General features: G+C 36.5%; 1 protein-coding gene across 1 annotated transcript in view; it reads left to right on the top strand.

Annotated features, from left to right (window-relative positions):
* LOC122803143 overlaps nt 1–12,264 on the top strand; it is a 768,079-nt gene that overhangs the window by 191,599 nt on the left and 564,216 nt on the right. The window contains exon 4 of the mRNA XM_044072764.1: nt 7,637–7,729. Coding sequence (XP_043928699.1) covers nt 7,637–7,729 — 93 coding nt within the window. The remainder of the gene's footprint in view (nt 1–7,636; nt 7,730–12,264) is intronic.

Genomic DNA, 12,264 nt, shown 5'->3' on the forward strand with positions numbered 1-12,264 from the left:
ACGAGTATCTAGTTCTTGTAGTGAAATTCTTTCCATTTATTTTAACTACTTCATTTACTATATGTTTGCACACAGAACACTTTCCACAGGGATGGGTTCCTACAACCTTCATATTATCTAAACTGTTAGTGCAAGGTTTTTTATAAATGCTGTGTACTAGAAAGTCCTGAATACTTTTACCTTTTTTATACGATGTAATTAATTTAGTATCTTTCAGAGATAAAATATCTTTCTTCATGAAATTCCAATAGTCCATAATTAATTTATTAAAAATAGAAGAAAAGTTAGTGTATTTAGTAACAAAAAACATTCTATCCTGGCTAGGTTTCACATTATTACGACTATTATACTTATAGTTGTTATCAAGTATATTACTACTTTTTTTATTTCCAAATACTCTATATAGACTATTTTCTACACTTACTGGATTATAGCCTCTAGCATTAAATATTTCAGCTATTTTTAATGCCTCATTATAAGCTACTTCCATATCAGAGTTTAGTCGCTTTATTCTAAGAAATTCCCCATAAGGAATAGATGTTAAAGTATGGCAGGGGTGACAACTGTTACCCCACATCTTCCAGCTGACTTCATCAAACTTTCTGTGTATACCCGTGTGTATTGGAGAACCTTTATTGCCCTTTAGAGAGATGTCCAAAAAGTTAACTTGGCAACCTCGTTGTACATCACTAAATTTAATCCCAAATTTATTATTATTTATTATATCAACAAAGTCTGTAGATGCATCAAAATTATCTTTACAAATAAAGATAAGGTCATCGATAAATCTAAAATATTTCAGAACATTATTTTTAAAGAATGGTACTCTATATAGAAATTCATTCTCAAACATTCCCATAAATAGGTTCGCATAAGCTGGCGCAAATGCGGCCTCCATAGCTGTACCTGTCAGCTGTTTATAGAGAATGCCATTGAATTCAAAGGTATTATTAGTTAAACAAAATTCAACTAATTCTAAAATGTAATGAGTTTTAGGACTATCCCCAAAAAAGAATTTAATGGCTTCCAGGCCCAATGCATGGGATATATTAGTGTATAAACTCACTACATCCACAGTGATAAAGTACATTCCCTCAGACCAGTATATATCCTTAATCTTTTGAAGGAAATCATAAGAGTCTTGTATATATGAGGGTAACGTCAGAACTTGTTTCATTAGAATTTCATGCAGTAAAGTGCAGAGGTTATAAGTGAAATAACCAAAGGCTGAAACAATAGGCCGGCCAGGTGGTCGGTCTAAGTTCTTGTGAATCTTAGGTAAGCAAAAAAACTTAGCAACTTTATTGTTCTTAATAATTATTTTTCGATCTACATCTGTTTGAGTTAGATAGTGTAGCCTAATACCTTTTTGTAGTAGAGCATTAAGCTCTGCTTCTGCCTTTTTCAAAAAGGTTATATTGGTTTCACAATACACAGTTTTGTTGTCAAGGTGTTGCATACACATGCTATAATAATCACATGAATTTAGTATGACCAATTTTCCCCCTTTATCCGAGGGTTTAAAAATTAAATTACTATTCTTGCTTAGTAACTGTAGCTTTTCCCATTCCATTTTTGTCAAATTATAAACATGCTTTTTACTTATAAATCCTTCTAGTTCTTTATCTAGTAATATATTTAACATTGATTCAAACTTCAATATATTAGCATTTTTACGTGGTGGAAGAAAACAACTAGTACTTTTCAACATATGAGTATCTAATAAGTCATATGCATTATTTCCACCTTCCTCATCCGATAAGCATGAGTAAAAGCTGTCGTTACTCTCTAAGTCACTATCAAATATTGAAGTTATCTCATAGTTAACATTACTAACAGAAGTATTATCTAACCTAAAAAAGTATTCCCTTAGGTACATTTTACGGCATAACTGAAACAGTTCAATTTTAAGCTCATATTTCTTAGGTATACAGGTAGGTACAAACTTGAGGCCTTTTTCTAAAATAGCTATCTCAATATCATCAAGTTTGTAATTTGATAAATTAACCACATAGTTACTATACAGATTATGTCCATCTACCTTTCTTATAATGTCCATCGCCCGAGTCTCTGTGGCGTTCTGAGTTGGTCCAACCCCTTTTCCTCGTATTGACATAATGTCCATTTGATTCAGGATAGGTTTTGAAAAGCTTCGAATTGGCTGCCCTAGTAATTCAGAAAATTATCCCTTCGTCTTCTTCCCATGGAGGCCCCGCTTTCACCTGACAGGAAGTTCTTGTTTGAATGCTGTTCTAAAACCGGTTCCCTTCTGAAAGGAGACACTCTTTTTGGCTTCTCTGATGACTCGGGAATCTGAACCCTCTTGTGTTCGTAATCCCGTATGTCTCTTGTCAGTTTAGATTTTTTTCTATCCACTAATTCTTTCTCATAATTTATTAGCTTCATGTTGATATTTAAAAGAAAATTCTCTAAAGTAGAGTTGGATGTAATATTCACTAACTGTTCACAAACTTGTTTAGTTTCCACAACCAGTTTGTCTTTTTTCATATTGTCCCTTTCAATCAAAATTGACACCCATTCTAAGCTGCACCGATGTGCAGCCGCTATCCATCTTTCATGAAATTTAAGCTCCATCTCATTTGTAAGATCAAATGGTGTAGATGGATTCTTAATGGACCTTAGACCTCGGGGTGTAATGTCAAGTTCAACATACCTTTCTAGGCTGCCGATATTATAGAATGTTGATGTTTCTTTAAAGATAAGTCTCTCCAGTTTAGAACACAGATCTTGTGCATCCGGATTATCGGAAATAAAGTTCTTTTTTCCCACCATAGCAAACGGATTAGTTGTAGTTCTTTTGCGGGAATTCTCCCATTTTTTTATAATACCCAGACTGGATCCACCTGAAACTTCTGGCATAGCAATTTTTGTAGTCGATGTATCAGCATCATTAATAGGTATAACATTTGTGCGACCAGTATTTTCACCATTCCGATTAAACATCTCCATACCAGTTTCTCTGAAGATACGTGGAAAGGAGCACATGGACTCACTTGTCATTATAAAACAACAAGCAAGAAGTAGTAATTATAAGCAGCAACAACAAAGACCAACAGTGAGTCCCAGCTCTACTTTTCAAAAAGATAAAATTTATTCTGAACAAATCTTGTCTCTAGCGCCTCGGCCAACAGCCTTTACAGAGTAAAACAGTCAGACATATAAAACTTCCCAATATATACAGAATGAAATAAAACAATTAATTAATTATACAATCAAGTAATTAAGTCTCATTAATAATACATTTTTAAAGCTACGTTTCTTAAATAAGACTTTGCCAATTGCATTCCTTATTCATACCATATGGTTGTAAAGTCCCATATTTCATGATCAAGATAGATTCTTTTTGTCTTAATATATTTTTCTGCCACTCTATATTATTATAGTAAAGAGGAACATGTTCCAATATGGAAACTTTTATATGATCTATATTACCAAAATGTACAGAATTGAAATGTTCAGCAATAGGGCTGTTTATTTTATTATTCCTTACATCCCTAATATGTTCTTTAATTCTTTCTGCTAACGTTCTTTTTGTTTCCCCTATATATAACCATAGCTTTGGGACTCTACCCAAATGTAATGACTGCAACAGTGAAACACGAAGAACATAGTACAGTTGTGTACACTTACCATAAATGTAGATGTTCGAGTGTATTCACTGTTACAGTCCAGGTTACCCACCCGCCATCCCCCTTCTTTCTGCTGGAACTTATCTTTCCTTCTCTGATTTATACAACCTATGTGGTGTATTTGCTTGTAGATGAAGGTAAAGTTTATATTGCTGCATGTATTTTTATATATATATATAAATAAATTTTGGCTACCCTTTAGGGGGCACCTGACATCTGGGGCAAGAAAAACTGAAGAAAATGGCGTCGGCTGCGTCTTTTATACCCCTGACGACCTGACGTCAGGGAAAGGGCGACAGCTGCCGACGCAGGACCCAAGACTTTGGAATTCAGGCCGACTGAGGGCAACCTGCCAGCAGGATTACCCAAATGTAATGACTGCAACAGTGAATACACTCGAACATCTACATTTATGGTAAGTGTACATAACTGTACTATCCCAGGCCATCATTGCCAACCAGCTAGAGTGTATGACCTTTTACCCCATTGTTTGCTGAGATATCACATCACTGTGGTGTTGTCCATAACCACAAGAAGAGGACCCAGAGTCCATAAGTGGTGAAGTAGTTTCAAAGTATGAAATCTGTACCTTTCAACTTCTTAGCACAAGAAATCTGGACAAAGCCTAACATATAATGGTGGGACAATGGCCTAAAAATAAGGACGTATTTTAAACATTGCTCTTATTAACTTAGAAATTTGCTAGACTCACAGGATTCATGTAAATATGCACTTTTCTGAAGGATATGAAGTCTAAAACTCAAATACAGGTCATTATTTAGTGATTTCAATCCTCACTTTGCCAGAAAAAACACAAATTTTGTGAGGAACAAACCAATAATGTAATGCAAAAATCTGGACATTCTGCCAAAATCTGGACAATAGAGACGGATATTGATGTGCTTCCCTGCATTCTTGGGCCCTCAAGTGGCCTGCACTTGCACTCCCATTGACACCGTTCCCCAAGCAAAGTCAGACAAACCTGTCTGGACAGATTGTGCCAGCACAGGTAGGAAGAAGGGAAGTTGTGGGTTGATACTCAGCTGTGCTCATCACCACTGTATCTTTCACCTGATGAAGGGAAACCTTTGCAACTGATATTCCAGGAAGTGTAGGTGCTGGGTCCAACAATTATGGACATACCATTGAATTTTCCTCATGTGGAGATGATTCTGTGTTATCATGGGAATCATGGATGCCATTGCTGAGGCGTCATTCCTCCGGGAGAATTCTTGAAGCACCATCCTGTAAGACAGGATCTGGTCTGTAGGAAGAAAGGCCATTATTTTGCTGGAGTTGATAAAGCACTCTAGGAAGACAAGTCTATATGAGGGTGTCAGGCACAAATTCTGAAGGTTGAACTTGAACCCTAGCTGGGGGAGTAAGTTCAAGACCTTCTCTAGAGATTCTAAACTCCTGGAAGCAGGCTGCACAGTTCAGCACGTCATCCAAGTAAGGAAGGATGTGAATACCAAGAGTGCAACAGTGGGCCACTACTCAGGCAAGGCATGTGCTAAACACTCGAGGTGCAGTGAATAGCAGAAAGGACAACTGTGAACCAGATGTAACAAATCAAATATCTCCTCAAGTGTTAAGCATTGGGGATATGATGATATGTATTCTTCAAGTCCAGGGTCACCATGAAGCATTCATATTGAAAAAGAAGGATCCCTGAGTTCAGCATTTGTGAGAGTGTAGGAGATAATAAATACTGGTCTGGTGGGTAGGGGGAACCCCTTTGAATGGAGACTGATGTTCTTTTTACTGCCACCTTTAACCTCTGCCAACTATGTTGAGCATCCAGTTTTTGGAAACCACTGATGGCCAGGCCACCTTGTTGAGAGCTAACTTTTCAGATGTGGCACCTTGAAGTAGATTTGATAAAGACAGGTGCTGTGCCTTAGGTTCATAGGTGTTTGCAAGGCTAACAACCACAAGGGCTAACAACCACAACGGCCTTTTTTAGCCTAGCCATGCATCACAAATCTCTGACAATTTCTGGTACCCTTGATAAGTGTAAGCAGGATCTTGGGAGATGAAACATTTATAAGCAGGGGCCTGGGAGATGAACCATTTACAAGATGCCTGTGTCCATTAGAGACATATGTGCCAAACAAAGGATACATTTATCATGATGTCCTTCTGTTCCTCTGCTTCAGTGTTCTGTAACATGAGGGATTCCAGGCTAAGGGCGATCTGACATCCGGCCAGTATACTATCGACATTTACCACTGCAAGGTGTGTGGGATGTCGCACTTAGGCCAGCAGTAAATGTAGGCCATAAAAGTGATGTCCACACGTACCTACCTGTCTTTGCCGTCAGTCTGAACGCCTTCTCATACTGTGGTCTGCTTACCTGAGTTGTTGCTGTTTCAGCTTTTTCAGATAAGTGCCCTGTTGGGGTTATTTTTTTTTCTTTTGTTACTCCTTCTTCTGTTGAGGTTACATGTCATCCAAGACAGGCAAGTGCCACTGTGAAGGATAGATTCCACACAAAGGTAATGATGATCTGCTACAATGTTTTGACTGGAAGGGATATAAACTGCCTGAAGAGTCACTTGATACTTGACAGCAGGCTGCCATACCAGAAGTGCCAGCCGGCAAAGAAGATAAGATCTCGTTCCTCTCTGTTTGTTGATATACCACGTCATGTGGTATTGTCTGTGAAAATCTTAGAAAAGAGGATGAATGGCCCGATGAGCCAACAGAAGAGCTCTCATCTCTTTGACATTAATGTGCTTCTTCTGCTGATGAGGCAACCACACCCACTGTACCTTCAGGGAGCCAAATATTACCCCCATCCCATATCTAAAGCATCTGTGAATAGTTCCTGATCGGGAAGAGGGGGATGAAAAGGAATACCTGGATTCAGAGACAGTTACTAAACCCACCAGTGAAGTTCCTGTCTGAGACAAGGAAGAAGAGGAAATACAAAGTCTAGAATATGAGCATGTTGGAGCCGCACTGACTTCAGAAACCACTAAAACTTTCTCATGTGAAGTTTGGCCAGAGGAAGTGTTGGTGGTTGGTGTATGGATTTTAGTATGGTCACTTTCTAACATTTATTTGATAAATGTGTTTTTCTTATAAACAAAGAAGGACTATCCCCAAAGATTCTGTATAGTGTGTTTCCAGTAAAAATTTTCCAGTTGCTTATAATTATTTTCTTGATATAGAAATGTACTAAAATGTGTATACAAAACGTTTGGGTTTGTGTATTTACTGTAACATCAATTGCAATGCCAACCACTTTTTTTTACTTTTAAATCCTTTCCTAAGAACAGGTCCAAATTGTTCCTCTCTCTCAGAAATAATTTCTTGAGCAGCCTTCTCAATAAAATCAACTTTATAACCCGTAGCTGCAAATAAAGAAGTAATAAACAATTTTTCCCTGAAACTGGTGATCATCACTGACCATATGAGAGGCTCTAATAATTTGGCTTCTTGGTATATTTCTTTTAATAAAGCTATGGTGATTACTACATTAGAAAAACTGAATTCTGCAATCAAATCTACTATATGAAGACATTCAAGATGAACATCTAAAAAATCTAAAACATCTAAAAATGTTTTGTCCTTTTTCACCCTCTGTAATGTTAGAAATGTAGTGATTAAAATACTTTATGCATATAAAGGAGGATGAACTAAATGAGAAAAAAAAACTAAGTTTGCAAGGATTACATAATCTTATTTTTTAAATGATTGTTTTCAAAACAGCAAATGTTGCTAACCACATTGACAGTTACTTGTTTTTACCTTTTTTTTAAATAGGTAGAACTGTAGGATACAAGGAAGAAGCTATACGGTCATCATGAGCAGTTTATTTATTGTTAATTAGTGCAAAAGTGAAATCTGTTGTCTGCAGTATGTTGTTTGGAAAATAAAAGTATCAAAGACTCATCATTGTTAGATTAAACTAAGTATATAATTGTTTTAGTCGACAAACTATAATTAGTCTAATGGGCTGCATTTTGTTTTTATTTTAGACTTAAGAGATCGTTTATGGTCGTCGATAATTTTGCTTACTGCTGCTAATTCTGTTTCAATAGTCAGTGTCATATTATTACACCGATTTGTGAGTAAGTAATCTGTGGTTGTTAACTGAATTATAAATGAAACACTGATTCAATAATGTATTTTGATTTTTGAGTACATATGTTGTATTTTTAAATATTCCGTTTTGTACATTGTGCATGAGATGAGACAGTGATGGGAAGATGAAGAAAGGGTGAAGATACTTTCCCTCATTACTAGTTTATTAGCATAGATTATTGGTATGACATTGCCTCAACATGAATGCCATTTCTGAGTAAGGTGCTGGACTAATGAAAAGCTCTGACAAAATGTTTATTTATTTCTTGCATTTGCGCAATGGGTTTCTATTGAACATCCTTTGTGCGACAGTAATAAATTAGAACATTGTTAGATTCCCCCCATTCCTATTCTGACCCATTGCCTCATGTTCTTTGCTGGGTATACCAGCACTTCATTTCACCCCTGGTCCAAAGCCCAAATTTTAAGCTGAGGCCATCAATGAGCCTATGGGCTTCCTAGGGGTCTGTTGTCCATCTTCTAGCTGTTTTGTTGTTTCACCTACCCATTTTCCCTACCCCCTGCCCTGATCTCATTGACACACATCTGAGGGCAACTCCACTCTTTGGACCACACCTCCCCTTTAGGTAGCATTATCAACAGATGTCCCCCTCCCCCCGTAAGGGTATGCCCATCCCTCCCTGCCAATAACAGAACCCAGGTAATCTGGGCTGTAGTCAGGGTTTATCCCTCAATGTCACCTGAACGGCTAGAACATTGTTAGATTTTGGGTCAATATGCTTTTAATAAGTAACTACCAGGAATATTCTGTATACATTTTTTCTGTCCGTTTACAACAGTTGGATTAACAACAAATATTGTTCATTGATCTGGGAAGAACTGTTTAGACACACACATACACACACACACACACACACACACACACACACACACACACACACACACACACACACACACACACACACACACACACATCATGTAAAATAAAGTGAAAGATTCCTCTTACTTATACTTGATTAAATACAATAATAGAAATTGTCATTACTTCACAACTTTTTTAGTGCAGTACCTTTCATACAGCCTCTGTCAAGTGTTATATGCACTCCTCAGTCAGGTATCACAGCATGTAAATTATCCCCTTTTCTTCTTTCTGTTCCTGTGCTGTATTGGAAAGCGGGTCTCATAGTTTACCAGAAAGGTAAAATACTTCTTAGAGGAGGTGGCAGACATGACTGAACTTGCACCAGCTCCTGTGTTTTATGCAGGGAGGGGAGAACTGGAGCCTTGGAAGAATAACAGAGAACACAGCCCACAGGATGCAAAGTTAAATATGAAAATTGTTCCATACCTGTACAAATCAGGGTAGCTGAAGTTTTAAAGCACAAGAAAGCCACACATGAAGCGTGAAAAAGAGAATAGCAGAGAGAGAAGGAAATTGTTTTGTAGGACTCATTTTAATAGGTATGGCTCAGACACTTTCATGACTTGTAGAACATCACTGCATCTTGTACAGCATTTACATGCTGTTTTGCATGCTTCTCCACCCAATAGGTGCCACAAAATAGCTCTAGTTTCCCTTGCTTCTCCATTGTGCTCCTTTTTATCCCCATGCTAGAGGAAAGGGAGCATGTTAAAAAATAAAGTACTTGGAGTGGGTTGCAGACTCTCCTTTATTTCTTGCAGAGAAGGGAGACCTGGAGTCTTAGAACAGAGCCTGCCAAATTTGTAACAGAATAGAACGATTCTGCCAAACCTGCAAAATCATTGTAACCGAAGATTTATGGTGCTAGAAGACTGCATGTGAAACTGAGAGAAAGAAACCAAGGGCGGTCAAAATAATTTTTTTCTAGATTTACTATGGTTCAAGTAGTTATGGGTATGTGAGAAATGCTTGTGTAACATTAATATTCAACCCTGGCAATCTATTGTGCTGATGCTGGCAGTTTAGCAAATGTACTTGAAAGTCTTCATTGTTTGCTGACTGAGGAGGGAAAAGAGGGATAAGGCATTCTTTTCTTTTGTTTGCACTATGGATATTTAGTGGAGGTCTTTCAACACTGTTATTTTTTTTTTGTCTGCATATCACAAATAAAGTCACCTAAATAAATACCAGGAATGCATTACATACATTTCCTCTGTTCTTTTGAAGTGGACAACAAAGTGAACTATTCCTCTTTCTTCTATTTCACTAAACACAAAAAAGGAAGTAAACATTACATCTCAGCTTCCTGTTAGTGTAGCACCTTTAATACAGCTTTTCGTATGCAGCTTTCAGTCAGGTTTTACATAATAGCTCTTACTTTTCATTGCTTCTCTTTTACTCTCCTTTTTAATCCCATGCTCTGATGTGAAGAGGGTTTGCACGTTGCTGAAGTAGGATTGCAGGTATGACTTAGAACTTGAGTTGGATACTGTTTTTCCCAGAGGGAGAGGAGAACTGGAAGCTTGAAAGGGCATCAGAAAGAGAACTGCAACAAGCCTACAGAAATCCGTCTAACTAGAGCCATACCACAGAAGAAGAGCAGGTGAAGCGTAAAAAGACGCACAGAGTGAGAGAAGGAAATTGATAAATATGAATTATTTTAATTAATATGATGTCAGCGCTTATGTACATTTGATTAATATTTGCGGAACTGTAGTATTCAGCACTGAAGGCCTTTGCTGATGCTGGCAGTTCAAAAACTGCTCTTTGAATTTTACATTGGCTGCATTCCCTTCTCTTCTTAGTACCTGCCTCATAATAATTCCAAGTAAAGCCCTCAGTGAGACTCATTAACTTTGCAATGTTCTTTGATATCCAGGCATAGGGTGAATAAAAATGCATGAAGTAGTTGTATGGAAGGTACTACAATAATGGTATAATGTTTATTACCTTTCTTTTTCTTGCAGAATGGGCACTGAAAGTAGCATTGCTTTGCACAGTGCATATTAATGCCCACAAGGAGAAAACATATTTTTCTGAGTATGGCTGTAACAATTTGCTTTATAGTGATGGGTGAAGCAAGATAGAACATTTTTAAATGACTGCAAAAGGCAGCATTTGGCGTTGTAGTGTTACATATTAAAAAGAAAGACGAGGTTAATAACATGGTATTATTCTGTATTAACAAATTATGTTCTATTCTGTTCTGTTCTATTCATCACATCTCCAACAGTTACTGTCCACTCCTGGGAACATCTTAGCTAGAGTAACGGCATAAGGAAATATTTAAGCAGAGATCACTAATCAAGAATCTTAAAATTATGAGACCTTACGGTCTGTCATGGGATTCAAATATTCTGCTGCACTTGATCTTATCAGTAATCCTGTTAATCATTTTCTCCCACATAACCTTAGAAAACCAAGGAAACAGCTTGCAAAAACAGAAAAATCCACAAAACGAAAGTTGAAACCAAAATTAGGTAACGGATGTGCAGTAAACACCGAACAAAAGCCAAATGCACGATGTACACGAAAATACTTCTTTAATGAACCACTAACAGCACAAACACATTAACATTAAGCGCTTTCATCCACACTAAGGTGGACGTCATCAGAATGAATCACAACTGTTCATTAAAATATTTAAAAACCTTTTGGCGCCAAAAGTCACTCCATACACAAAATTTAAAGTGACACTGTGCCCATTTTAACCATTCATATAATCACATACAAAAATGCTCATTCCGTGTCCATTCAACAATAATATTCATTAAATAATAATCAGTGTAAATAATAATAAATAATATTACATATATAAATACTAATAAGTATATAAATGCATAAATAAAAATGCATGAATAAAATTGTTATAAATAGTTGAGTACATATTGAGAAGCTGAATACATAATGACCAGTACATTTCAATGAAATATCAAAACAATCATATCTAACCATATTAATACTATAAGACATCCTCATGAAATTCCTAACTTACATAATATGTATAATAAATGTAAAACTATAAATCTAAGTATACAAAAAATGTATAAACATACATATATACATATATATAATCACACATATATATATGTATATAAATGTTACATACCCATATATATATATATATATATATATATATATATATATATATATACACATACATACACATATACGCACATAATGGGGTGTGTCTTCCAAACTAAACTAGTGTAATTGCAAAATAGGCTTTATGGTAATATACTCATTGAGTCCTGGTTCTCTAGCAGCATCAGTTAGTATTTGCCACATAATTTCTCTCTTACCGAGGAGGGCGTTAATATTACCTCCACGTGGGCCTACTGTAACTTAATCTATTATCGCAAACTTAAATGTATGAGTATCTCCATGTTTTGCTATATGCCTATATAATGCATTATTCATGTCCTTAGTTCTAATACTATGTAGGTGATCATAAATTCTCTTTTTAAACTGACGTTCTGTCTTACCTATATAGTAACCAGGACATGACATGCATTTAGCTATATGAATCACATTTCTACTATTACAATTACCAAGCCTAAAATTAATACTAGTCCTAGTAATATTCTCTAAAGTCACCCCAGCCATATCCAATATCGCATAACACTGCCTACAACAACT

Source organism: Protopterus annectens, chromosome 5.part1 (assembly GCF_019279795.1).
Source record: "Protopterus annectens isolate FY-2018-M chromosome 5.part1, PAN1.0, whole genome shotgun sequence".
NCBI lineage: Eukaryota > Metazoa > Chordata > Ceratodontiformes > Protopteridae > Protopterus > Protopterus annectens.